The following is a 24,354-nucleotide window of genomic DNA, read 5'->3' as shown; positions in this document are numbered from 1 at the left end:
AGGAATAACTTATAGATAATAAGTAACTAAATAGGAGTTTAAAGAAAGTAGCTAATGCGAGTATTTACAGTATTCATGTCTCGCTAGCAAAGAGGGACAGTGTATATTCTTTTTTGAATTGATGAAAAGACATGTATTTAATCTCAATTGTAGTTTTTCCCCAAGATTTACGTGCATTTTCTCTTTTATTTTTTCTTTTATTTTGGCTTTTACCACCGGTTAAATCAAGGAAGCTCAGGACAATGAAAGGTACTTTTACCCAAGCGAACTAAAGGCTCCATAATTTTCAGCAACTTGGTCTTGTAGGACTCGATAACTAGTTCACTTCATGGACTCGAGGGGATCATAGAAACGAGGGCGCGTCCTACACTCCGTGCCTTCATTCTATCTCTCTTCCCAGTCTTCTCAGACGTAATCTGCGTGACTATAGCAGATGCCCCATGTTTTTTTTTTTATTTGCTCTTTGCACCATCAGCTATTTTTCGAGTCTACAAATTGTTTGACTGACACAATTTTCAATCTGTAACAATCACTCAGTTTAGGTAGTGATTTGAAAAACTCACACATTTTAGAACACTTTTCGCCACCATTTTACTATTGATTAATAATTTGGGGACGGCATCATTTCTATGATTGCAATGAAGTTGCGATGATACGTTTGTATTTAATTTCGATCAATTTCTGCTTATCTCTGTTGCATATTGTAATATCCGTTTTATATTTCACTTTAGTTATTTGTTTGAGGGCCACTGATTTCTAGCGGAACTGTAATGTGTAGAATTAAGGCAAATAAAATTCATTGTTTTTATCACACACTGCGGTCATTATCTCTTTTCTCATTGGCTAAGAATCCACAGTTCACTCTGGAAGTCATTCACTCCCAGTATTTCATTACTAATATGATCTGCTCGCGCAAAGAGCAAATTAGCAAATGCTTGCCGGGAAGGAATGCATGATTTTCAGGAGTTCGAGCCTGCCAGTAAATCTTGAAATTTTGTCTTGCAAATATGACAAAACCACAGAAAACGCACAGAGGAAATGCGCGCAGGAACGCAAGTTGCACATGGGGTAACGTACGTTATCAGGGGTTCAAAATGCAGGGACGAATGCACAGAGTTAACGGACCAGGGGAGGCAGTTAAGAAATATCACCACACCCAACCAAAGTGTAGAGGGCGTAATAACTTGGATTCACGACGAAATAAGCGAGGAAGTGGGAAAGAAACGCAAAATATTGATACAGTGTAGCCCTCCCCCCCCCCCCCCAAAAAAAAGAAAAAAAAACCAAAAAACATGGGGTACGAAATGCTTTGAGGAATCTAGAGTCGCAGCATTACCGATTAACGGACCAGGGAAGGCGGGATAGAAACCACAAGGGACCCATCCAGAAGGATAAGAAGCAAAATTAAATTATACCATGCTATTCATTTACAGCTGCAAATTACATGACAAACCAGTTTTCCTTTAATACGATTTAAATAACAAAATACTGTTTAAATAGAAAACATAGACCCTAAACAGATATGAAAGCCCCTTCTCCCGAAAATGTATCATGACTTACACCCTTCTCTTAACCTAACAATAATAAGAATACTAAAGTTTGTTAGGTTAGGATATACTGCAAGGAAACGACGGCAGATAAGCAAAACACCGATACAGTGTAACTCACTCGACAATGCGGGAAAACAAGGCACAGAAAGTAGGAGAAAATGAAGAGTGGCGAAATTACGGGTTAACGGACCAGGGAAGGCATGGGAAGAGTCTCAGCGAAATCGCAATAAGCTTTACCACTTGAGTTTAGGACCAATCGTACAAAGAAACGCGCACGAGGAGCGGAAAATCTCGATACAGCGCAACCCACAGAAAAAAAAAAAAAAAAAACAGAAACAGGAGTACAAAATGCCGGTGAGGGATTGACAGTGACGTACTAACAGGTGAAAAGAACGTCAAAGTCACGTGACAGAGTGCCTCCGTATATACATACAGTAATATGAAAACACTCAAACTTTATCCGGTTTGTGCTTCACCAACATGACATGGTTAAGTCGACATAGTGCTTCACAAATTGCACTGCGCGGACAGTCTTGTGCTAAAGTGTATGTCAAGAAACCGTGTGTTCTGGAGTGTCGAGTTGCCGCGAGTTTTGATAAGTCGAGAGTGAAGCGGTCTGCATTGAAAGGTTTGTAAAGTCTATCAGGAGACTGTAAACTTTCTAGAGCAGTTCGTTTGTCGCAATGGTTAAGAATCCAAAGAAGCCGTTCCTAAAAAAAAAAAAATACAAATAATAAATGGTTCTTCTGGATGGTTCAATATGGTAATGTACATAGGCATGTCATACGGTCTGATCCACAAATTTTTAGAGAAAACACCTTCATTGGTAAGCTTTCCTGATCCAAGTCAAATAATACTGAAAACCATCCAGTTATCTGATATAAAATACGTTTTTTGAATTTCCACAGGAGAGGTAGAGACACTCCTATTCCCTTCATGCGACAGACATTAGAGTCTTGGGCAGCAACCGAGAAGGAAATAAATGCATCAGTTTTTTTGAAAATGAGAAAACAATGGCCTCACCTTTTGTCTTTCGTCGTTACCCTAGATGTACGGTGGCAATTCAGCGGAATTTAATATTGGGAAAACACTGTCCATGTAAACCTGCCTGAAGAATCTCCGCATGTGCGCTCCGTCCCTCTAAACAAAACAACAAACCACCGATTGGATATGAGAACAATATTAATAAAGAAAAGCACAAATATCTGTGCGGGTGCCGTAAAAGAGAACGTACAGAGTGAAATACTATTTAACAGAAGTTAAACAGTAGTGTCTAACAAAAGAAATTGAAAAAGTCAGAATATAAATTGAGTACAACTCTTAGCGATATTGATTTGTAAGGATCAATTTCCTTCACTCAAGAAACATTTCCTCGTGGTTCTTAGTCACGTGTCGGGTTGTAGCGTGATAGATAGACGATAAATTAGCCACCAATTCTAAAATGAGGGACTCTATCACAAAAAGGCGGGCAAACTGCAGCATTTTTGCGGCATTACTTACTCGTTGTTGAGATCGCTTCAGCTCTCGATTGTTCTTCTCGTCCCAGCAGCGCTGTAAAACTTGAAGTTATGGTAATGTTTTTTGCAACTTTTCAAAGCTTCATATGAAGCCACAGTTATACTGTATTTCAATATTTATAAAATACATGCATCGTTTGGAAAACACGATTTTAAAGTTTGAGACTTATAGGGCGGAAAATTGACAATTTTGCCAGCCCTCAAAGTTGTGCCCTTCTGCCCTTACAAATGGTCAGGGGAATGATTCGAGTTAAGCCAATACGTTGTATTAGTAGAATGCTACTAGTATACTAATGCAAATGCTGCAATATCATTGGCTGAGCTACTCCTATACTATCAGCCATTAGAATGCAGGGCTGGAGGGTCGTGTGTAAAATAGTGACTTTTCTTGTTTTTGCAAAAGTCTTTCTCCTAATATCCTGTCACAAAATCACATTTCATAAACTGCAGCTTTCTACTATCCTTTTAATCTTTACTCTTTCTCCAAATGCTTGCTTCCTTTGGTATTGCTAATGTCTGCTTACGTGATAGTCACGTGTGTACCTTCAGAGCATCCATGACGTCACTGGTACGAAGAATTTTGGGAAATGTAGATATCACAGGATCCATGATAAAGCCTGAAACACGAAACACAATCATTTCTTAGTAAAATGAGAGTTGAAATTAAGTTAGTGCTTACTTTAAACTTGGTATAGTAATGTTTTTATTAAAGACTTCTACAATCTCGTGTTGAATATTAATACCAATGCTTCCCTCATGAAAGAACATGAAAGAAGCCAGAAACACGAGCAAGAGGTTTCGTTATTGCGCATGCACCAAACAGTCCAAAAATTACCGGCAACTTGTGAGTCGCACCCTTCGTCCATTACAACCTCGATCAGCAGTTGGCGGTACAAAGAAATGAATTGAGCGTACACGTGACATGTTAACAAAGTGTCCGGTAACATGCTACAAAAAGATACAAAATAACAACTTATGAAATATTGTCAACGCTCAATGACAACAAATAGAGGAGAATAAAATGAAAATTAGGGCATTGAGATGAAAACTTGGATTCTCATTCTTGCATAGAACTTTAAGTCAAACATTAAGAGATATCATAAAACAAACACAACTACTGTATACGATTGTAAATTGTGGAACCGATGAACCGCAAGTGAACCAACGTGACAAGCACCATGCTTGACAAAGGTCACGTAAGCGAAGCCATGATTGATTAAAATTTGCATCGGAGTGATTGATAATCTTACTAGTTATAAATAATCAAACGTTGATGCCTTTTTAAAGTTAATCGTTCAGCTCCTTTGAAAGTCAACAGTCAAGCAAAACAGTGTTTTATGACTTGATGATTGGTAGGTTTAAACAAGATGCGGCGTCAGATATTAGTTATTTTATTGAAAATACATGTACGGATCTCATCATAACAAAATCTCAATCGCATCAAATGATGTTAGTTTAACAAGAAAAACGGATACATACAAAATGATGGGACTTACTCATATATTTCTCTTTTTTGATGGGAAATCAGTTTCACTGTCAGCCGTTGCAGGCGATTAGAACGAACAACTTGCTGGAAACGCCTACTGCTTGCTAAGAAGAAAAAACAACAAGCAGAAACGATGACAGAACATGAAGGAAAAAATAAAACAAGTCAAAACAAAAACAAAAAAGAAATAAAACTAACACAAGAATTTATCGGTTTTTTTCCCAAGTTCCGTTCAGGTCAAGGGAACTTGGCTTCCCTTGCAAAACAAGACGTGTTCCCATTTACGTAACAAGTCCATTTCTTTAGCGACCAAAGCATGTTCGCAAGCACGAGAAATCATACAAATACTGAGAAATTCAAACCCAAGCAAATATATCATATTTCTATGGCTGTCCATTTGCAGGCATTTCGAAGTGTACGTTTCGACTGTTGTGACTGGACCTAATGTCGATTAATATTTATTTTAGAGTCAAATAAGAACTCTCAGCTCTTGTTCTTTCATATAAAAAACTGTTAGTAGAAGCCTCGTCCTCAGTTTTTCATCCTTTTTATTTGGTGTTCCTGTTCAACTGCAATTTAGTAAAACAGGATCCAGTTTACGTTCACTTAAAGAATATGGACCTTTTTCGCTTGGGCGGCTTGTTTTCTCATTACAGACCACGTGATGTTCTCCAGAGAATTGTTCTTTTACCGATCTAAAAATTATTTATTCATACGCACGCGACTATTTGAAAATTTGAAAGGAAGAATTCTCAAGAGTATCATCACATGGTCTGAAATGGGGCAACCGCCCAGTCGAAAAAAGTCAATTGACAAGAGAGTGATTGGTTACCTTTTAAATTGATGGAGGGGTCCAAGTCCACACCAGTATCAAACGGAGTTCCTCCATTGAGTAGAATCTCGTATGTCCTGTCAAAGAACAAGCAAACGGTGTTTCCTCACATAGCTAAACTTTTCCGACTAAGCCTCGTTTTCAATCTTGTAGAATTTGTGCGAACTGGACACACTACAGGCAAGCGCACAATCGGAAGGGAGGGGGAGAAGGAGAGAAACATTATTACACCCACTCGTTAAATTGATGATAATTTTATCCAATCAGGGAATAGCACGGGCACTCGAGAGTATTGCGAAAGTTGTGGCGCCAACGTGTCGCCAACAGTTACTTCGAAACTTTGAGACAAAAACTACGCGCTCAATTTGGCCTGAGAAGCTGGAATTCGCCTAAACCAAACGGCATTTGCTATGATAACTGCGTAAGATAAATTAGCTTGCTACAATGATGCGATTCACTTTCATTTCGTTAGGCGTTTATACTCCATCGTCTACATGCTAAATAATAACTAATTTTATATATTTTTAATCGCGTTACTTGTTAGGTACTGGCGCTCCATTTTCTTCAAACAGTCTCATCACACACCAGCCACATGCTACTTCACTTTTCTCGCCGGTGGACTACAAGAAATATAAAAATACAAGCCAGGAAGGTTAAACAAAGACTAATGTTCAATCTATAAATAATGGAAAACTTGACGTTCAAGAGAGGTTTGACGAGGTGTATGGATCGGCGTAAAGGAAGGACGAAAAATCCTGGCTGTACTTGTGAATAGGAGGGTCCAAAGACAGTACATGGTACAAAACAATATACGAACATAAAAAGGCGATAATAAAAAGAAACGAAATTGAAACAAGAAAGTTCAAGATTGAGGAATGTTACGACGGACTGTAAAAGGGTCTTCCACATAGATTCAATTCAGCATCCATGACATTGTTTCTTTAGACCACGGGTAACTTTAAATGCTACAGTTGACGTCCGCGGTGACGCAAATCTCGCGCTAACTAGAATCAAAATTGGGTTTACCTGGACCTGCTTCTAAAAATTAACGGTAATTTTACTCTGGATAACTCGAACTTCTGGCTAAGTCGACGTAATTGTTTTTCTCCTCAGGTCATTTTCTTTATAAGTTTACCTTCGATAACTTGAACCTTATTTGTGAAAGTCAACGAGAATGACCCAAAGCTCCCCAGAATAAAGGACAGAATATGATTGGCTGTAAAAGGCTAGGGAGTATTAACGGACTACTTTTGAAAGAACAGTACATCGCTGCAAGTCTTTTCTACAGTAGCCCACCATAGAATTCTTCTACTGCTTTGTTTTGCGTAGTTTATTCCCTTCAGATCTGTTATTAATTTCTAAGTACGAAAAGTATCGTTCACGAGCTGCTCCTATTTTATAATAAGCCTGATTGAAACGCCTGACGTTTTCTATCCTAATTTTCTGTCATTTAGTTTTCGCCAAGTATATTCGAATTATGACACTAAAAGCTTGTCGTCCCGTGAATGAACGAGAACACTGAGGAAAACCAAAACTACTGAGTAAATTCAGGTTTAAAGTAGAATGGTATACATGTAGTAAAAGCAAAGTGGCACTATGATTGGCCAAGATTTGACATCACTTAACATTGTGAAAGTCAAAGCAACCAGACTTGTCAGATTGGAAGTTTCTCCTCAAAATATTACATTTTATGCAAAAACTCCCAGGCGCACAACTCGGTCAACGCCCATCCAGAAATGTAGGCAACAAAACAGTACTTACCGTTCTTCTGTAAAGCATGTTCAACTCAAAATGAATAACTAGCAGAAAGAAACGAAGATCAGTAAAACCATGATGTCGACTTACACATTTAGCCTCATAATTGTCTCGTAAAGTTTCGCTGGACCATTACTGATTAGTCTGATATCTCCTCTAAACGGTTCTATTTGCTTAAAACTACAGAAGCAGTCTCAGTCAGTATCCTACGTTTTCTTCTCCCCGACCCGACAGGGTGCAACATCTTATTGATCCTTATCCAGGGCGGGGTGTTTTTTCTTAAGCAGACCGCAACACAAACACCCACTCGTCAATGAAACCATTAATACAATGCCACACTGCAATGCGGCAAAATTCACCGCCGTTGAGCTGACTAAAAAAATGAGGTTTTTTTGGCGAAAACAATATAAACAGTACAACGGCACTCACCTAGAGAATCGTCACTAGAATTTATACGAGCCAGGCACTCTGAATCAAACACACTGGTGGCACACTACAAAGACAAAAACAACATGCATTCATTCTATGCCATCAGGTGTTTCTTAAAACTTAATTTACTCATTGTTACAATACAGTCAAACCTCTCCACACGGAACTGACCATAGTGCAGAACTTTATATCAATTATTGGAAAAAGAGATGTAACCCCATCTTTGACTCGTAGGGCAAGGTAAGACTCAAGTTTTGCCACTAATGTAGCTATCATATTAAACTGACTTAAATAGTATTTTGCATTTCCTAACATTTTAACCGGACATTTTCTCTTCTGAAGCATAAAAATCAGCTTAATGATAAAGCAACGCTACATGTAGTCTGTAATGGTTTTTAGAAGACACAGTGACCGAGTTCTTCTTTAGCTTAGAGGACTGGATGCTGAGTCACAAGACGTTCACTCAAATGCAAGCTTTTGAGTATCCTTTATTTCTTCAAGCAGTTTTTAACTATTTTTCTTGATAATTATCAGCAACATGCAAAGAAAGTAGTATCCGATAGCCCGCGGCTAGTGGATTTTGCAGTACATACATACATACATACTTTATTGGCTCGTCCCCACGGGGCTTTTCAGAGTCAATTTTACATCACAAAATTAAAAACTAAGCACATGACAATGATAAAAGAAGATAAAGGTTACTAAAATTAAATAAAGCAGTCATTAAGAAGCTTTTGCCTGAGTAAACGCTTGAAATCGTCACAGATGGGCTAAGTTTAAGCGCAGGCTGCAACTCATTCCACAGAGAAGTCGCTCTATATTAAAAGGTTTTTTGGCCTCTAGCAGTGCGGAAGAGTGTTATGTTCAAAAGTTGAGAGTTTCTGGTATTCCTTGTCGAGACGGCGGATCTTCTGACGAGCTTAGATGTCAAATACTCCGGAGCACAACTCGTCATGCACTTAAAAACCAGAACAGCAAAACGGAAAAAGTTGTTGCCTGATTGGTAGGCAGCGCAAGTCTTGTAGCAAAAGAGTTATGTGATCGAATTTTTTAGCGCCGCACAAAATGCGACAAGCAAAATTCTGTACTGCTTGGAGCTTGTCCAGATTAGCTTGAGTAGTATTGCTCCAAACAGAAGAGCAGTAGAATAATTTACTAAACACTAGGGCATTTATAATAATAATAAAGGCGCTTTTACCAAAAATATGCTTAACGCGGTTAATTTGGCCTAATCGTGACATGCATGAGGATACAGTATGCTCATTATATGTTAAATTAGAGTCCAGTGTGACGCCAAGGTCTCTTGCAGCGTTAACGGGCTCGAGTTCCTTCCCCAATAGAAATAGCCTAAAGTCGCTAACCTTAACAGTCATTTACCGGCTGTCGAATATCACCAGTTTTGTTTATCTGGGTTGAGTAAAAGCTGATTATCAAAGCACCTATTCCGAAACTTAACAAGTCCTTATTCATCTTCGTGCTGATCGTGGAGTTGAAATGACATGAGTAGGTTGGTATCGTCGACGTAACACTGCGATGAACAATTTTTTGGCACAGAAGGGAGGTCATTAACATAGATGTTAAAGAGTAATGGGCCAAGGATGTTCCCTTGTGGAACGCCAGAGCTAACAGGTAGTTTGGTCGACAGAGTTGTATTTATTCGCACAAATTGGTATCGAGAGGTTAAGTAACTTCCGAACCATTCTATCGCAGGTCTGGACGCACCAATGTCCTGTAACTTAGCGAGAAGTATTTGATGGTCAATACTGTCAAAAGCTTTGCTTAGATCAAGAAGGACAACTGCAGTTAGTTTCATTTTGTCAATGGCATTTAGGATTTCGTCAGTTGTTTGAATGACAGATGTTTCCGTTGAATGCCACTGTTTATTTCCGCTTTGTTAGGATGATAAACGGCCTCTCGAGAGTAGATATGACGTAAGCTGATTGTGAGCGACACGCTCACAGACTTTAGAGAGGACAGGGAGTAGTGAAATTGGTCTATTATTGTTTGGAATGTCGTGGTCTCCAAACTTGGGTACCGAGGTCACTTCAGCCCTTTTCCAGGCCAAAGGGAAGGTGTCAAACTCAAAGGTAGCGTTAATAATAGACATTAATGATGGCAAGATAGCAGGTAAACGATTTTTGATCGCATGGATTGGAATTTTATCAACCCCAGGGGCTTTACCACTCGCCATTGACGTGACTATTTTTTGTACTTGTTTGCACTTCACTGCGTTGAGGGTGAACTGCTCTGACAATGGGTAGATTCTCGGAATAAATAAACATTGATTAAGAGTATAACTCGATTCCTCTGCCAATTTAGCAATTCTATTGATGGTACTCTTTCCCACGCAGGAAAAGAAATTATCTTTGGAATAATTAATTCGAGCGAGCGGAGTACTTTTCGGGAATATTTTTGATGACATTCCAATTACAGATGTGCCTTAAGAGATTATATTCGTAAGAAACTTTTAGGGTCCAGTGAGTATGACAAAGTTAGTTTTCTTTGCATGCCGTTATACCGTTTCCTACGCTTTGAATGAAAATGAGAACACAAGCAAAGGTAAGTAACAAGTAGTGTATAACAATTATTCACCTGTTTGTTGACGGGATCCCAAGTAATGTCTCGATAAGCTACATTAGACTGACTTAGTTTCGGCATCACCCAAGAGCTAGTTTGCCAGTTTTCTATAAACAGAAATAAACAATAAGTCAGTCATGCAGCATTAGACAAAATAAGAAACTACGGAATTTAAATATGGAAAAGGAAATACCACGTGGTAAATATCCCCTGGAATATAAGTCGAATAAAAGTTCGCCCACCCTCTAAAATACCGCCCCAACTCTATGACAGTTTCATGGAGAAATCAAAATTTTCTTTGCAGCGCTTTCATTTATTTTTTCAGATACAAGAACGATAAACAACGAACAGAATATCTGCTAATCAAGAGCAAGAATTTCATTTCTAAAGTGGAGCTGAAATAGAGAGCAACTTGCCTTCTTTCGCCATTATTCCAAGCGCAGTTGAGCGAAATCCACTGGGCATCGCGCCCATGGCTTTAAGCACATCTGTGGTGCCTGTCTGAGAAGATAAAATTATCATACTTGCTTACAACAGGTTTGTTTTGCAACAGACAGTCAAGTAACAGATGATCAAACCGGTTTTGATATAACGCGAACTGAAAACCAATAACATAACAGGTTTTCATTTTTCCAACAACTTTGACGGCAGTTCTTCACAACAGAAATTGGGATATAGAGATAAAATTTACTACAATCAAAATTGACATTTCTTTCAAAAGCTCGTTCACAAAAGAAACGGTCGCAACTTTACTTTGTTTTGTGTCTGTTTTTACAGCTGCTTTCGATGTAAATTAAATTCTGTCTACTCTTCTTGCAATTATCTCACAATATGGTTATTTGGATAAAAATCGATTTTTGTTTGCAGCATTTAGCACAAAATCCGTTTAAAATCCTTAACAACGCTTAAATACAATGCCAAAGTGGCAATCGACAAAGAGTTTTGCAAATGCAGATTTTACGCTTTGCAAAACAATTATTTTATTCTGATTTGAATTTAAAAGAAAACGTCTCAGTCGCTGATATTTTATTTGTCGTTTGATACAGGTGTAAATATCGCTGTAGAAAAACAAAATGCAATACACCATAGTAAAAATAAAGTTGTTTAAATTCATGACTAGACTAAGAAAACAGATTATTTAAAATAAAATAAACTGTCTCTGATCGTTTACATTGGCTCTCGTAAGTTGTATTTAATGGCCAGCGCAAAGCGATAGTGGTGATTTGTTTTCAGTTTAACGAGAGGAATTATTTTGATGTTTCACTTCGATAGGGCTAGCTTTAACTTAGTTTAAGGTAGTCCACGTTTGAAAATTTAGGAAAACCGATTTTTCAGTTCTCAAATATCGCTTTCATAGCCACTGAAAGTAGCGAACATCACATAAATACAAATTTTGGTTTCAAAGCAAGTTGAACTCCAGTAATTTTTTCGCCAACAAAATGTGGATCTTCTCGCTTCCCAGCATTTTGACAAACATATATTCTTTCGTTTTAGCACGAGGCTCAAGCTACAGACGGGCTTTATTCGGAAAAAGTGCAATAAAATTTGAACCAATCATTAACATAATTGAAAAGAAAAGAGCAGTTTTTATGACATCTGCGAGGAAAGCAACATAAGATTTGGGACAAAAACTGAGAGACAAACAACGACAGCGCTGCTGTCCCGTTACATAAAAGATTTGTACCCAGTTGATGTCAAAGCGTGCATAGCCGTTGAGAAAAGCCGACTAAATTCACTCCCAAACTTGCAGTTCATAGTGTAATAAAATACGGTAGCTTCTTAAGAGTAAGGTTTTCCTCAGACTAAACCCAAATAAATAAATTTTAAAAAAGTTGAAAATACCTCTTCGAATGTAAGCCATTTTCCGTTTGCCAGTGATCAGCTGCGGAAAGCGGAAGCCAGAAATGATAACCAGAAATACAGGAAAGAAAAAATACCGTTGTGTTTTGAAAGTAAGCGGTCGATAATATTACGTCACAATTGAACAGCTCGCGCACATAATGAGCGCGCGCTCCAAATCCAGTGTGCACATAAACAACGTCCGAGTAATATGCACGCTGTCCTCAGAACACATCATCTGAACTAGTAAGAGAGTCTCAGGTTCGACACCTAGCTGGAGAAGTTGGAGTTCTTCTTTATTATTATTATTTTTTTTTTCTGAGCACGCATGTGTCAAAGACGGACTGAAAATCATCTTCTGATATCCTTCTTTGTCCTCGGAAAAAAAGTCATGTAACTTTTTCTGCTAAAATAATTAAAGCCACGAGAACTACGTTATTAGAAAGATCTTTGTCCATTTTCTTCGGTTTACATAGTCAGGCTACACGAACAGTTCAAGCAAACTCGCCCCACTTTGTCATCCAATGAGAAAAAGAAGCGTGACTCGCTCGTTCGCACACTTTTTCGTGCGCTACTCTCCAACTATATCCATTCGCTTCAAGGTTTGATTAATTCACTGGATTCATATATGTGCCCTTTCTGATGGATCAGAGTGAGACTGACAGACAGAGACAGACAGGCAGGCAGACAGACAGACAGACAGGTTGGATTGCCACAAAATACATTCGTATAAACAACTACCATACCTCTTGAGTAGAATCTCTTGAAAGAGTTTTCCAAAGAGTTTTTTCCGCTGAACACCCAGGAAAAAAAAAACGAATTAAATTTTCCCGTCTTGTGCGAATAGCACCTTGGGTATCTTTACAAGGCGTAATGCGACCTAAAGGATGATTACAATATGATCGTCACGATCACTACATAAGATAAAAAACTCTCCGAGAGGATCGGGATCAAACAACCACCAGTGAAGTGTGGGATATTTATAATTGCAACATTAGCTACAATCTTTCAGGAATCGTTTCCATGTTATCGCAACGATAGCTGAACCTTTTTTTCGGCGATCTCAACGATCAAAGCGGTAGTAGCGCTCCAATGGAAACCTGACAATCACAAACCGTTCCACAAAATCTACAAAAATAATTAAGAGTGCAGTGAAGGTAATGCTTTGATAACTGAGTTTCTTGACGAGTGGATTTGTTACTCGAGATCTGAGCTAACCTTCTTTGCCTTGGAAGCTCGGGAACTTTGTCTGCTGTCTCTGCAGAGAAAATAAAAACAAAATAAAGCAAACTAAGTATTTAATCGTACATCTTCACTTAGGCAGTTGCTTGGTGATTAAAAAACCACATCTTAAAAGGGATTGCTTATTTCTCAGCTACCAGACCAACGCTGTCTGTTTACAACTGCATACAAACTGAATAAATAAACTAGAACATGTCTCTTTTCTAGACCACAAGAGGATTTCTAACAGCTACGCTGTTTGCATCCGGAGCCAAGCGCGGAAAAGCACGCGCTTGCCAAGAGAAGGTTGTTCCTGATTGGTTAGAAAAGAACAGCTTGACTGCCGTGAATGGTTACAGTGCGAGGCTTGAATTGAGTTCGGCGAACAAATCACCCGAGCAAGACACACAAACAATCCGCCAACAGACAATCAGCTAAAACCGCTCTTAACATTCTTCAAAGTGCTCCTGCTACCGCATCAAGCAAATACCTTTCTTTACTACAGTGGAATCTTCTCCGTCAGTCTTCTCTGGTGAGGTTTCTTCACTGCTTTCCTCGATAATCTAATCAAAATGAAATGTTATTAAACACAAGTCAACCATTACGATCCACAGATAGTAAGCAAAAAACTGTCGCAAAGGTGAACCAATAGTATTTTTTGCTATCATCATCTTAAAGTATGCCACCACTAACTCGCTTACTCTATCTACTATTCTTCATGTGGATCGCCGACATATTACATACTGTCACCTTTTACAATCGCCAAAGTACTTGAGTTCAAAAACAATGGACACGTTTACATCATGATAACACAAACCAACTTTAAACTTTCCAGTATTAACCTTAAGAAGAGTTTTCGGTACAACGCCTTGTTTCCCGGCTGCGTTTTCAGCTTCCCGCCAGCCATCCTCACTAAAATTTACAACAAAAATAAGAGCGATTTACAAGTTAAAATACTTCAACAAAAAAAAAAGGTTCAACATTCAAGGTACAGTAACATCGCTTAATTCTAGTTTGGTCCTAACTAGTCTTAGTTTCCTTTACGGCCTAAACAAAACCCAGTCGTTTAAACACACAAACCACACATCGCTCGTTCATCGTAAACAAAACATCCTGCTGCCAAGGCTACGAAAGAAACGTAAACTACGTCATCCTCAACGATCAACGCGCGAGCATTTCTAAACTGTCCAATCACGTGTGATCTAGGCACGTACCTTTTCAAGTGGCGGGAAAAATCACTTCAAATCACAATGTTTTGAAAAACACGAGTTCTTTTTGAGGTGGAGTGGGACGACGAACTTCTGAAATGTTTCAGAGGTTCTCTTGGCCTAATCAAGTTCCCTCAGAAGGCCTAAGTTAAAATTCCTTTAGTTACAAAAAAAGCATAATTTTGATATTCGATTAGGGTTGAAATGTTTGCTTGCTGCGGAAGATGAAGTCTGAAGGCAAAGATAGTAGTTCTATTACAATTGAAAATCAATTCTTCCTCAAAGCTTATTACTACGACTGTTGCGCATGACAAATAGAAATAATATCAGATACCTCGTTTTGATAACTGTTAAAATCTTGCCTTTCTTGAAGCTAAGATCACCATCTTGTTCGCCTGTAAAATCACTCAGCGCCTCAACTTTGAGGACTTAGAAGCATTTAAAGAAAACAAAAGTTTACGATAATGGCAAATCTCCGATAAAAGTAGTGGAAGAGTTTCCGATTGTTATAGACCAATCAAAACTAAGCACGAACACTAGCGAAGTATCTCCGAAGTGTCATGGCGCCATGACAATTTGTAATTTTGCTTAGCAACGGGAACTGTAGCCTGCGAACGCAGACCTAAAATACATCTGCGTTCTCAGGTTACCAGAACTGCGGAAACAGATAAACTTTCAGAGATGGAACTCTGATCTTGCCTACATGGACGGGTTGAAACTCACGCTTCATGAAATGCCGTGATTCGGACTACAGTGTATCTGAAATAAAACTGACTCACCATAACTATGTTTGTCGTGGTTTCCTCTTCACTCTCGTCATCATCATCATCTTCATCTTCGTCTTCGTTATTTTGTAAAGAAGTAAATTAAAAACATAAATTAAGATTGCTCAGATCTACTGAGGTGAGCACCCAATGTTTCAGTCACCATTCGCAATATACAGGCGTTCCGAGCTCAGACTAAAAGCTCAGAAAAAATTTTTCAAGGCAATACCATTCTGTGTAAAAGGTTTTTGTCAACTTTCAACAGAGAGCAAAGAGCTTCAGCTTCAAGCGGTTCATATTGTTATCTATATACCCCTCCTGGCCTCCGTTAATCATCCTAATGGGTTCCTCTCATCTGCCTCGTTTCTCAAGTACTATTCTACAAAATTACACCATTCTTGTTGGTTTTCTTAGGTCTGGAAACATGTTATTGAGCTTCACCACGGAAAGCGCAGAAAAAAAAAAAGAAACATGCATAATGAAATGACTAGACGGCCTATCAGTAGTACAGCTCCTTGAACGTTTTCTGTAGAAAGCAAGGTCACATTCTCTCAACACACCTCTCTGGCATGTGCGTGCCATCGTCATCAGCTTTATCTGTCTGCAAGTCACTGTTGGATGCACCAACATCGTCTTCTTGCGTCTTTCTGAAATGTTGCAACAAAGGAAACAGAGAAATGCAATACATTGTACGGTAGCTATGTAATGGTTTGGAGTGGTACATCGACAAATACTATCCCACCAGTGACTTCATTTTCAGTTGACACAAGAGAGTGTGGATACAACGGAAAAATGGGGTCACTTAAAAAAAAAAAAAAAAGAAAAAAAAAAAGTAACTAGCTCTCTTTTCATTACATAGAGTACACTACACAGGTTTTGTGAAGCAAAAAGACACCTTATTCGTCAAGTGATTTCGCTAGTCCCTAGGAAAAAATACTTATTTAAATAGTAAAAACTACAAGTCCCGGGCCGAACTTATGAACGACTTATAAATTTAGGGTATCTGCTTTGAATGTTCATGTGAATGTTTATGTGGCTACGATACTAGAATCTTGAAGGCATAATTGAAATATTTTATTTCGGTTGGAAGCAAACGAAGAGACAAAAAAGGCAAGATGTATACATGAATAAATCTGGTGCTGAAATCATTACCTGAAATAGTCTTCCTCAACTTCATCGGGTTCTAGTTGTTCAGAAATTCTGTCAAGTTTGCTCTGTCAAACAGAAATGTAAATTAAAATAAGTCAGCTATGATGGAAAGTTCAAGAAGGGTTTACCATTATGTATGACGAACATCAGTCCAGCAGATACACACTCGATAGACATTCCTTAGCAGCACGTACGTTTGTACACTCAGTGAACACTGAATCAGCTCTTTGTCTGATTTTACAATGCACTGCTGTGTGCTAATTAGTACAAACAATGTGAATACATGTAGATTGAAAGGAGTATTTTGCTTGTTGTCAATTGAGATAAATTATTCAAGCTTCACTGAGTTTTCGTTTGATTGAACTGAGAAAGATTTTGCATACATGTATAATGTAAGGTAGATTGAATATCTACTGGGTTTTTAGTTTCGTTTCGTTTTTGTTTGACGAAAGAAGTAGAAAACTGTCCCTTCCCAGAATTGCAGTTGTATTTAGTAAGCTTCTTGTAAACCTCGATTAATCTATTAAACAATGTGAAACCCGCCTCTAGGGATCACAGCAATCAACATAAGCAAAACAAAACTTTCGCTAAATCAAAACAGGGTTTATGACCCATCAGGATAACTTTAAAAAGCTACAAGTAAAACGTAAACTTATTGCGGAGAACATGGACAGTTAATTGTGACAAAAACGATGAATTAAACAACTACAGCCTGTAAGGTATAAAAATGCATGGCTGGGTAATTTTAGAATTATTCCTTCAAAAGCACATGGCTTATGTTTTAAGGCACAGCTAATCTCGAAATGACTTGCATTTAACTTCTATTGCAGTCAAAACATTGTGGTTTTTTACAATGGACACTAGCCCCGTGTTTCAGGCTTAAAAAATCTATAGTTGAGATCTAATTGACTGGCTTACCAATTCAACTGTAAAATGAAACTGTTAGTAATTATAAATATTATTAATAGTTTCTGTGAGGATCATATGTAAAAATCGAACGTTTAAAAAAGCAGTCATCATACAAAAGGTAATAGTTTTGGCTGGCTTTCGCAGGTAGACCTTAAAATATTCGCTTAGGGAACTCAGACCTCTGGTATAGTTAAACTATACGATTTAAAATCACGGATTCTCCACACCTCGTAAGCATGAAACAACGATTTTTGCATTCTTCTTCTTTGTAGACGGATAAACAAGGATTAAATTCCAGCTGCGATGTCCAGTATAGTAAGCCGTTGTTGATACAGTAGATCATTTAAAAACGTTGTTTCATTTGACACTGTATGTCCATCAAACACCTTGATGTCAAAAAAAAATTACTGACAGAAGCGGAACCCATTTGTTCCTGTTTGTGACAACAACCTGAAGTAACTCAGGAAACTAGCATGCAAATCTTGAACTCTTAGTGACATAAATATGTCTCCAGACATGTAAATGAGGCGAGATTTAGCAGCTGCTCAAGACAGAGGTTCTATAAGTTGCTTAAGGCAGTCCATTATCGTTGCTACTTCAATTGTGGACATTTTATACTTGAAAAAATATTTTTCTGCACATGTGACTAGCAAATACATAGAACATGACGGAATTTTGAGAGCACAAGATAAATTTAGAGAACACTGGACTCCGCAAGAGAGTGTGTTTTATGGTTTAGACATCATTACTTGTATATCAATTATCAAATTTAACACTGCCGAGCGAAACCTCTACATGTATGTTCTTCTACATGTATACTCTGATGAAACAACACTTTTAAGCTAATCTGAGGGCGCTCAAATTCAACTTGTATTATAATGTAAAGTAACATTGCGTCCTACATATTATCAACTCTCATTATAACATCATCTACTCAAAGAAGAAGAAACAACTGCATGGTGCCAGTAAGTAAGGAAAGTAAAGACTTGCACAACACTGGTATGCAGTTCTGCGCAAAAATAATGCAAAATTGTTAATGATGCGTCTTCCCCAAAACTGCAGAAGTCTCTGAATCACCTCGGAATGAAAATTCATCAAAAATTTGACACAATTCTTTAGATGACAATGAAAATTGCTAGTAGCATAAAAATCAAGTACATGTATATAAGCAAGTTCACAGAATTTCACATCAGTCTGATTTTTTAAAACCTCTTTTTTTTCTCAATGAGAAAAAAACAGACAAGCATTGTATTTTGTTGTAATGAACAAAACTTGTCTACAGTACTTTTGCACAGTACTCAATGTTCACATACCCATATTTTTTTATTTTTTTTATTTATTTTATTTATTTTATTTATTTATTTATTTATCTATTTATTTATTTATTTATTTATTTATTTATTTTTTGCTATCTCTCTTTTTATTTTTTCTTTACACTGGCCTTAAAAGTCCTATTGGAGAGTTGTCAAGAGAGATTCCCCACAGTCAAGCTTTGGGACTGAAAGTGTTCCTTTATAAGGAAGGAGTCTTGTTATGTCCAGAGGCATGAGAGATATTTGTTTTACATCCCGGGAATGGGCTAGGGGGGTACTATACAAAGTTCTATATGAGGAGGCTCCACCCCTAGCCCTAACCCCTTACCCTTTTGTATACCATTTTGACAGAAAAGCTACCCATTTTAATATAATATAATTTAATAATATGTTTGTATTATGAATAAATTGCCAAAAAAGGAAATCTTGCCATTATCATTTAGAGCTTATTAAATTGCATGATACAGCCATAAAGTGCATCTGTTCAAAATACTTTAATATAAGGGGCTTTTAAATAACTACATGTAAATGGCAGATTTCCCAACCCTTTCATATACATGTACCTCAACTTGTCTTGTGAAATCCCTACCCTTTCATATACCTCAACTTCTCTTGTGAAATCCTTACCCTTTTATATCTTTTATATACCTCAACTTCTCTTGTGAAATCCCTACCCTTTTATATACCTCAACTTGTCTTGTGAAATCCCTACCCTTTTATATACCTGTGCCTGTAAAAGTACCCCTTTTGGTTGGAGCCTCCCTGTATAGGCCATTACAGAGAGTACACCCCTTCCCCCAATTCTTCTGTAAGAATAAACTTTGTTGAATATGTACCTTTATTTCTTCCAGCTTTTGCTGTTCTTTTCTTTTCTGCTCATTGAAATCTTGTAAAGAGCCATTACTTTCAGCCTGATAACGATGATAAAAATCAAAAAATGTTGTTCACCTTTTATAATACCTAGCAAACAAAAATAAATAATTTATATGGTTTGTTGTATCTTCAACTTGAAAGATATGTATTTTGCTCAGAATAAAGTTGTGAACTGTGTTCCGATGTTTGTCATTTTGCTAACAGGTATTACTTGCAACATGATTGGCTAATTTGTGGCATACTTTCCAATTTACTAAAACGCTTTTCAATCTACTTGTCATGGTTTGAGAAACTAACTTAATAAACAATGTAAAATGTTCATACCTTTGGAAGACTAGAGATCTCACTTGAAAGCAATTCAATTTCTGTTTTAAATGTGTCACAGCTAAGAGAAGGGAAAAAAAAAATACTGTCTACCCTCAATCTAAAACCATTTTCTTGTTACCCTGCACAGTTCCTTACAGTATAACAGTGCAATGCACTACATCATTCTGTAGAACATGGGGACTAAAGATATCGATATCATAGAGAGTTCTGACAAATCAATGTACATGATGTCAGTGAATGTTTACAATGTTTGTAACAAGATCATTAGCCCTGAAGCTGACATTAAGAGCACAAACATTCTACCAGCATTTTCATTTCAGGGCATGCACTAAACCCAAAACAACAAAACAAAACCAGCGAGAGAAAACCAAGCAAAATGTACAAAACCACTAAAACCAACAAAACAAACAACAGGAAATAAAAATAGGTGAAACCCCTTATCACTATTGGGAGCGACAACTGTAAAATGTTCTTTTCAGGCTAACTGAAGTGAAAGTCTGCAAGTCTGAAGTGATGATTGCACTCTGCTTAGCCTAAATATCAGTGCTTGAGAAGCTGTCTGTTTACAGTCAGCTCTCAGTAATGACACTGCAAGCGGTTTTGCTTACTTTCAGTGATTTTGTTGTGCTTAAGATATTTCTTTAAGACATTTTGGTGGTTCTTTTCCGGTCATTTGCTCATTTCCCTTTTCACTTAATCAGTGGATAAGTTTTAATGGTTTAGGTATGGTACATCCCTTTTGTCTGTAATATGTCATAACACCTGCCCAGCTTCACCAAGAACATTATTCATTTCTTTCAACTGACTCCATGCAAGACAAAGTGGCAAGGACTAAAACATGACATGGATCGGTAATCTTTGCAACATTTGGAAGTGGTAGGAATGTCTTCTGAATCATCATCAGTAATGTTCAGAAATTCACTTGAGGTACATTTACACCTGCCTTCAGTGTTACATGCATAGGCGACATCTTTCGACCATCTTTCAACATGCCATCTTTCGACATGCTATGCAAATAACTGAAAGACCATTTAACTGTAGCTGAATTGGCAAATTTTTTTGGTTATATTTACCAGAAGAAATGGATGACAATTATATGATAATTACTGACCTAAAATGGCTGAAGAAGATTGCGGACTTCACATGTTTCCTGATTTACAGGATAATTCAAATGACTTTAGTGTAGTCGATGGGCTCTCAATAGTGACTTCCAGTAGAATTGGGCTGCTGCCACTTTTAATATCTGCAAGGTGTAAACATTCAAAACAGTCAATTTATTTTCCCAGAATGACTTCTTGATACTCCTTTAGAACCTTAGTTTGACATCAAATAAATCCATTGTTCATGACTAAAAGTCGAGTTCGACCGTAAAGATTAGTCAGTTATGCTTACATTTTTGATGTAGGCCAAATTACACGGTATGTCGAAAGATGCTACCTATGCATGTAGCACTGAAAGCAAGTGTAATATGGATACAAAAAACACATGCATTTGACTTAGGAAAAGTTGGCTGGTTTAAGATTCCAATTTAAGACAATGTATGAGAATGTTTTGGAAATTGCTCCAGATGCTATATGTGTAGAAAAGAATCTAAATCTTATTAGATATAGTTTACCTTAAATTTGTCCTGCATTAAAGTATTCTTTCTGATGTTTTGCCTTAACAAAAGAGTTGCTTCTCTCTATTAGAAGCAAAACAACAGTCAACAGAAAGTCAATTCACCTAAATGGCTTTTAACTGTCTAATTAAACACAGGAACATCAAAATAAAGCAAGACAAACATATGAAGGTAAGCCATTTGTACATGTATTTCAGTTAGTTTCTATATGTAGCAATCAGAGCCGTTTTTCAAAGCATTCTCATACGTACATGTATAAAACAACTGAAAATCGTAACAATCACCAACAGCATAAATGTCACATAGATCATAGACAAAGTCTGGGCGGCCTGTGTACTCACTCATTATAATGTTGTTTGCTTTCTGGTAATGTTACTGATGATGATCCATCCAGAGGAGTGTAAAATTTGTCAACCTTCAAAAAAATGAATTATTAAGTATTGAGAAAGGACCATTCTATGTTATGTCCAACCCTCTCCGCCCCCCCCCCCCCCCCCCACACACACACACACACACACACCCCCTAGATGGCTTTTCTGGTGGAGTAACCCATAGACAAGATTTTCTGAGGTATTATGATAAAAAAAAAAAGGTTTATTTCTAAGGGGTACAATACCAAGAGTAAATTTCTGTCATCATCAACAGGCTGGATAGTGGGGATATACTTTTTTGGATGAGGGCATCACAAAACATTAATTTCTGAAACCCTTCTGTTTAATAGGTTCTTTTCTGAGGGAGTCAGGAAACCTCAACTATGGGAGAGGGGTCGGTGGGGTGAATATTAACTGGAATGGCCCAAAAAAAGAGACCTGCAGCTGTCTGCCTTATTTGTTTTGACCTTAATTTGCTTTGGTAAAATACGTTTCCCTTTCTTCAATTATTTTTACTGAAAATGATCTTGATGTGCTATATTTGAGAATCATTGTAAGCTTACCACTGATCACGGTATAAAGACTGACAAATGTTAAACATGGCGACATCAGCTGACTTACCCGTCTCGAAATAGAATTGATTCTCTTTTGCAGATACGCAAGGCTTCCTTTCTTTGTCGATTTTTCTACTTTGCTACGAGACATTGAAAGACAAATAAACTGCTTTCAGTATGTTGCAACCAAACACTTGTTCAATATCTTGAAGCGAAACTCCATGAAATAATGTTGTACGCGATGGAACTTTCCGCCATTTTTTTGGTTATTGTCAAAATCATACCCAGGCTCCCGCATAATGCGAATTAGTAACCGCGCCACTTGTCTTTCAAGGTGGCGCCTGCTTGGTAAATTGAGACGGGCGCGTGTTACAAACAGTAGGCACCTTAAGCAACAGACGTTTTCGTTGACGACGGCGACGTGACGACCGATAAGAAACTGGGGCTAGAACGGCTTCAGGTTGCGGTCGCGACAGCAAGTTACCATCCTTAAAGAAGGATTTCTCGGGCTAGCATTACACCTTTTTGTTTTGTCCTCTCCGTCTACGAGTTGAAGATAAACTATAGTTGAAAAATAACTCAAAGGAATTAAACCTTATACTATTCATGTTTTACTAAGAGATGTAAAATCATTGCGAAAAATAACGAAACAATTTAAGTTTATAAACTTTGCCTGCTTTGAAATGCCAAACGTAAAGAGCAAAAATTATTTTACTTGTAAAACGTGTATTGCTAAAGCAATTAACTGCGATTTTTAACCAAAGTTTGTATCACCGTTCATTGAGAAAAAAAAAAAAAACAGGTGTATTTTCAGACTGCCAAGATTACACACACATAGATTTTGAACAAAATCTCAGCTCACTGCGTTTTTCATTCGACAGACTGATCGGCCGCTCAAATACAGGAGTTTCGCCAGCTCTTTTGATAAAGAATCGTAAACAGCATTCTGCGAAGGATGCAATAATCTTGTATTTACAAGAAATAAAATCCAGGCGAGACAATTTGGTAGCGCGAAGTTTGCCAGCTCTTGTAAACATTAAAAATGTCCATGTACACACTGTTCGAATACAAAATTCATCGAGTCGATTAAAAAAGCCTCTACGTTAAACGAAATACCAAGACCAGGGTATTGCCAAAATAAAATCAATGTTATTTCAAGCTATAGCAATCTACCGATTATACGTTGAGAAAATCTGAAAAAACTAATTATACTGAGCGGCATTACGTTGGATGAAAGGAACCTCTGCGCTGAAGGCTAGTTTGACATGCCAAAAACAATTTTTCAGTTAAGAAAAAATGAGTCCAGGAATACTTCCAGAACATTGTTTTAAGCATAAAGGCAATAATTATGCAACTTTACCTTGGTTCGGCACCAAAGTAGCACAAAAGTAAGCTAAAAGGGATCAAAACAAAAGATTAAGTACTCACGTTTTCGTCGCAACGTGAAACTCCACGTTCTCACGTTCGCGACCTCAGGGCAACGTCAGGTCACAACGTGTTGTACATGCGCAGTGATGTTTCGAAAGAAATGTCACGTTTCCGGTTGCCGTCGTCAGGTCGGCGACGTCTGTTGCTTAAGGTGCCTAATATTTAGCTCTTACTAACCGAGCTGGAGGTCTGTATGGGAGAATCTTGGCCGAGGTCGTGAGTACAGATCGAACGCAGTGAGGTCTGTACACATGACCGAGGTCAAGATTCTCCCGTACAGACCCACTTAGTTCGGTTAATAAGATGTTTATTATATGGCAAAGAAGAAAACTTTAATTCGTATCATGTAACTGGTTTGCTGACATTTTGCTTGCGAACGGCGATGAGCTTAACTTAAACTTGCCGAAATTTGCTTGTCCTCTTTACTTTTTTTTTTTGTCATCAGGCTTTTTGGAACTTCCATAAATGATCGAGAAGAAAATAAAAGAAAATGGTAAATATTTTTGTATTTTAGTTTGCTACTTTTTCAACGCAAAATGAAACCGGTCTAGATGCCGGTCTAGATGGGAAAATCTAGAACGCGGTCAATATCGATTTCAGCCAATCAAATTCGTGACCTCGGTAGTTCCCAGTC

General features: G+C 37.7%; 1 protein-coding gene across 5 annotated transcripts; it reads right to left on the bottom strand.

Moving 5' to 3' along the window:
- Window positions 1–1,266: 1,266 nt before the first annotated feature.
- On the bottom strand, window positions 1,267–23,337 carry LOC145481643 (nephrocystin-1-like). Of its 5 annotated transcripts, XM_081460171.1 has the most exons (24): window positions 22,360–23,335; window positions 21,709–21,782; window positions 20,861–20,992; window positions 19,747–19,807; window positions 19,386–19,509; window positions 16,331–16,392; window positions 15,739–15,825; window positions 15,194–15,255; window positions 14,749–14,843; window positions 14,049–14,118; window positions 13,697–13,769; window positions 13,204–13,241; window positions 10,563–10,647; window positions 10,162–10,253; window positions 7,570–7,633; window positions 7,147–7,184; window positions 5,923–6,005; window positions 5,386–5,462; window positions 4,564–4,657; window positions 3,903–4,015; window positions 3,611–3,684; window positions 3,051–3,101; window positions 2,574–2,690; window positions 1,267–2,260 (listed from the first exon to the last, which is right to left on the bottom strand). In XM_081460171.1, exons 6-23 carry the CDS (start codon window positions 16,353–16,355, stop codon window positions 2,595–2,597), a joined length of 1,317 nt encoding a protein of 438 aa, XP_081316297.1. In that variant the 5' UTR covers window positions 16,356–16,392; window positions 19,386–19,509; window positions 19,747–19,807; window positions 20,861–20,992; window positions 21,709–21,782; window positions 22,360–23,335; the 3' UTR covers window positions 1,267–2,260; window positions 2,574–2,594. The 5 variants fall into 5 exon arrangements, 4 of the variants coding, with proteins under 4 accessions (XP_081316297.1, XP_081316306.1, XP_081316288.1 ...); XM_081460180.1 differs by lacking the exon at window positions 3,611–3,684 and having other exon boundaries at window positions 22,360–23,336; XR_014048669.1 differs by lacking the exon at window positions 1,267–2,260 and having other exon boundaries at window positions 2,643–2,690; window positions 3,051–3,684.
- Window positions 23,338–24,354: the final 1,017 nt, after the last annotated feature.

This window comes from Orbicella franksi, chromosome 1, assembly GCF_964199315.1.
Source record: "Orbicella franksi chromosome 1, jaOrbFran1.1, whole genome shotgun sequence".
In the NCBI taxonomy this organism is placed as follows: Eukaryota; Metazoa; Cnidaria; class Anthozoa; order Scleractinia; family Merulinidae; genus Orbicella; species Orbicella franksi.
This window is presented reverse-complemented; position numbering and strand designations above follow the sequence as displayed.